The sequence below is a fragment of the Sinocyclocheilus rhinocerous genome, unplaced genomic scaffold (assembly GCF_001515625.1).
Source record: "Sinocyclocheilus rhinocerous isolate Xijiao unplaced genomic scaffold, SAMN03320098_v1.1 scaffold1450, whole genome shotgun sequence".
Lineage (NCBI taxonomy): Eukaryota > Metazoa > Chordata > Actinopteri > Cypriniformes > Cyprinidae > Sinocyclocheilus > Sinocyclocheilus rhinocerous.
The window spans coordinates 362,141-364,597 of record NW_015666201.1 but is presented as its reverse complement, the minus strand read 5'-3'; the positions used below and the strand labels follow the sequence as shown (position 1 = coordinate 364,597).

The 2,457-nt window shown below is 36.3% G+C and overlaps 1 protein-coding gene across 1 annotated transcript in view; it reads right to left on the bottom strand.

Moving 5' to 3' along the window:
* Positions 1–6: 6 nt before the first annotated feature.
* Positions 7–2,457, bottom strand: part of LOC107732158 (NACHT, LRR and PYD domains-containing protein 3-like) — a gene marked incomplete at its 3' end in the record, with an annotated part of 47,145 nt that continues 44,694 nt past the window's right edge. The window contains exons 10-11 of the mRNA XM_016543428.1: positions 255–301; positions 7–173 (exon numbers count right to left, since the gene is read on the bottom strand). Coding sequence (XP_016398914.1) covers positions 7–173; positions 255–301 — 214 coding nt within the window. The remainder of the gene's footprint in view (positions 174–254; positions 302–2,457) is intronic.

The window sequence follows — 2,457 nt, the reverse complement described above, 5'->3', positions numbered from 1 at the left end:
CCAGTAACAGCGTCCAGTCAGACTCTCTGAACACAGAACCTGAGGCTCATCAAATCTGTCCGGATGATCAGGATATAACTGTGGCTCAGAGACACACGTCACCTTTCTGTTGTCCTCAGACAGAACGAGTCGAGTGTTTGCTGTGTTTGGATCCAGTGCGAGATCACAGGCGTCTGAACACAACACACACATTACAACACACACATTTACAACTAAACTACAAACAAGAAAACTCTGTCTGATTGAGGACTTACATTTGTGGAGTCCTGCTGTGATCCTGAACTCTCCTCCATGATCCACACTAGAAACACACACACACACACACACAGTGATATTTCACTATAAAAGTGTCCTCATAAATACACTTATACACACACGGTTACATATTGTGTTTAATGAAGTGTGTGTTGTTTTGTATCTGCTGCTGTGTTTCTGAATATGTCTGTATCCAGGAGAAGACGTGGTCTACAATCAACAGAGATCTGATCCTGATTGGTTCAGTCCTGTCTCTGGTTACAGTAATAAAGACCACCTCAAACGAATGAGTGTCATTATCTTCAGCTGTCTTGTTCTCTTGTGATTGTGTCTTCTTTTGAGAAACTCGATCTGTTAGTCCTACTATACGATTCTTAGATTGTGAATTTGGATTTGTTTGCCTTCGATTGTAGAAATTATGTAAATATTAAGGAAGTAGGGAGTGTGACACTATTTCTTTTGTACATATCGTTCTGTTTTGGGTTAAAGGAGTTAGAGAAGTATCACTGTATTTTCTTTTGATGTGTTTTTCTTTCGTTTAGGTCATTTAGAGGGTTTCAGTTTAGCTATTTTTGTCTGTTATTTTGGCCTGGTCTATTCCTGAAGTCAATCCCTTCATTTCTGGATTTCTTTGTTGTGTTATAAATAGATCTGTTGTCTGCTTGACATTGACTCATGAGTGAGCTTCCTCTGTTTATGTTCTGCACACATGAATTGTACAGGTTTGTCTGCTCATAAAGCACATATGCCAGATCTCTCTCACACACACCTGTATAACCGATGACAGACGACGAGGGGTTTGAGAAAATGTTTGTAAACCGTTATTATTTTTGCTAAAACGACCAAAACTCTTCACACACGTCTCAAATCAAGCCCAAAACACCAGCAAAGCTTGTAACCCAACAAACACACTTTGTCACTCATAAAGTGTGTGCTCTGTCTGAGATGGTTTAAGTGCACACACCTGAAACACACACACATAAAGCTGCTTCACTCAGTGTGTGAGTCCTGAGCTGAGCTCTTGTGTGTGTGTGCGCTCAAATACACTTATGTATCAAAATGCCCGTCTTCGCTAGTATCCTCATAAACAGTCCTTTATGTCTACTTGTCTATATTTTTTTGATATTGAAATTGATGACAAAAATTCTGATATCATAAAAAACTAAAGCAAAAATAACTATAGCTATATTAAATAACTATATTGATAGTTAATGCTAGCCACTCAGCATTTTCACTGGCCACAATTTTGTTGTTGGGAAATTACGTTTTATATGACTCAGTTTTTTTCAACCGCTTACACACAAAATCTTCACTTCTCACACAATTTCTGAAAGCTGACACTCAAACTCCAGAAGCACACACCAAATCTGCAAAACCATACGCTATTTCTCAGCCTTTGACTCAGTTTTCAACTTCATAAAACACTTTTTTGCAAAACACAACACACAATTCTCTATGTAACTCACAAACATCTAACAGGAATTAATATTATGGCAAAGGTGTTTGCGAATGTTTGCTTCCGAGATGTGTTTGTGATATTTTGAATGCAGTGCTTCAATTTGCAAGAGATGTGAGGCATTTTGCATTTTGTGTGTGCAATTATTGGATTTGTGTGTAAAGTTATGAAAAAAAGAGGCAAAGTTTTGAAAATGTGTTGAAAAAAACCCCATTTATTTTCAACAAGCAGTTGAAAAAAACTAATACTGCATACAAAAATGTATTTAAATTGATTTCCAGGTCATTTTTGGCCTATTTAAAGGGCATTTTCCCTAACCGTATTAAATGCATGCATCATCTTTCATATTAATCATTACATGTTGTTAATAATTTCACTTAATATAATAAGACAATATAGGGCTGTTTTTTTATAAAAAAAAATTTAATACACAAATATGAAATGTTTTTAAAAAATGCAAAGATAAGCTAGTATGAGAGTTAGCCGCCAGTAGGTGGCAGCAAGTGACTGTCTTAATTAATTCCTTAATTAATTAAGCTTGCCTTCAAACGATTCGTTCAGACGGCTGATTCATTCAAGAACGAAGCAAGTGCGTGCCTGCGTCCCAATGTGCATACTATACATCCTAAATTCTGTGAAATTATGTGATATTAGTAATTTTCAATACTATTTAGGGCAGATAGGGTGTTACAAGTATGCACATTTCCTACCTTATTTGTAAATTAAATTCATCTCCAATCCTTCTT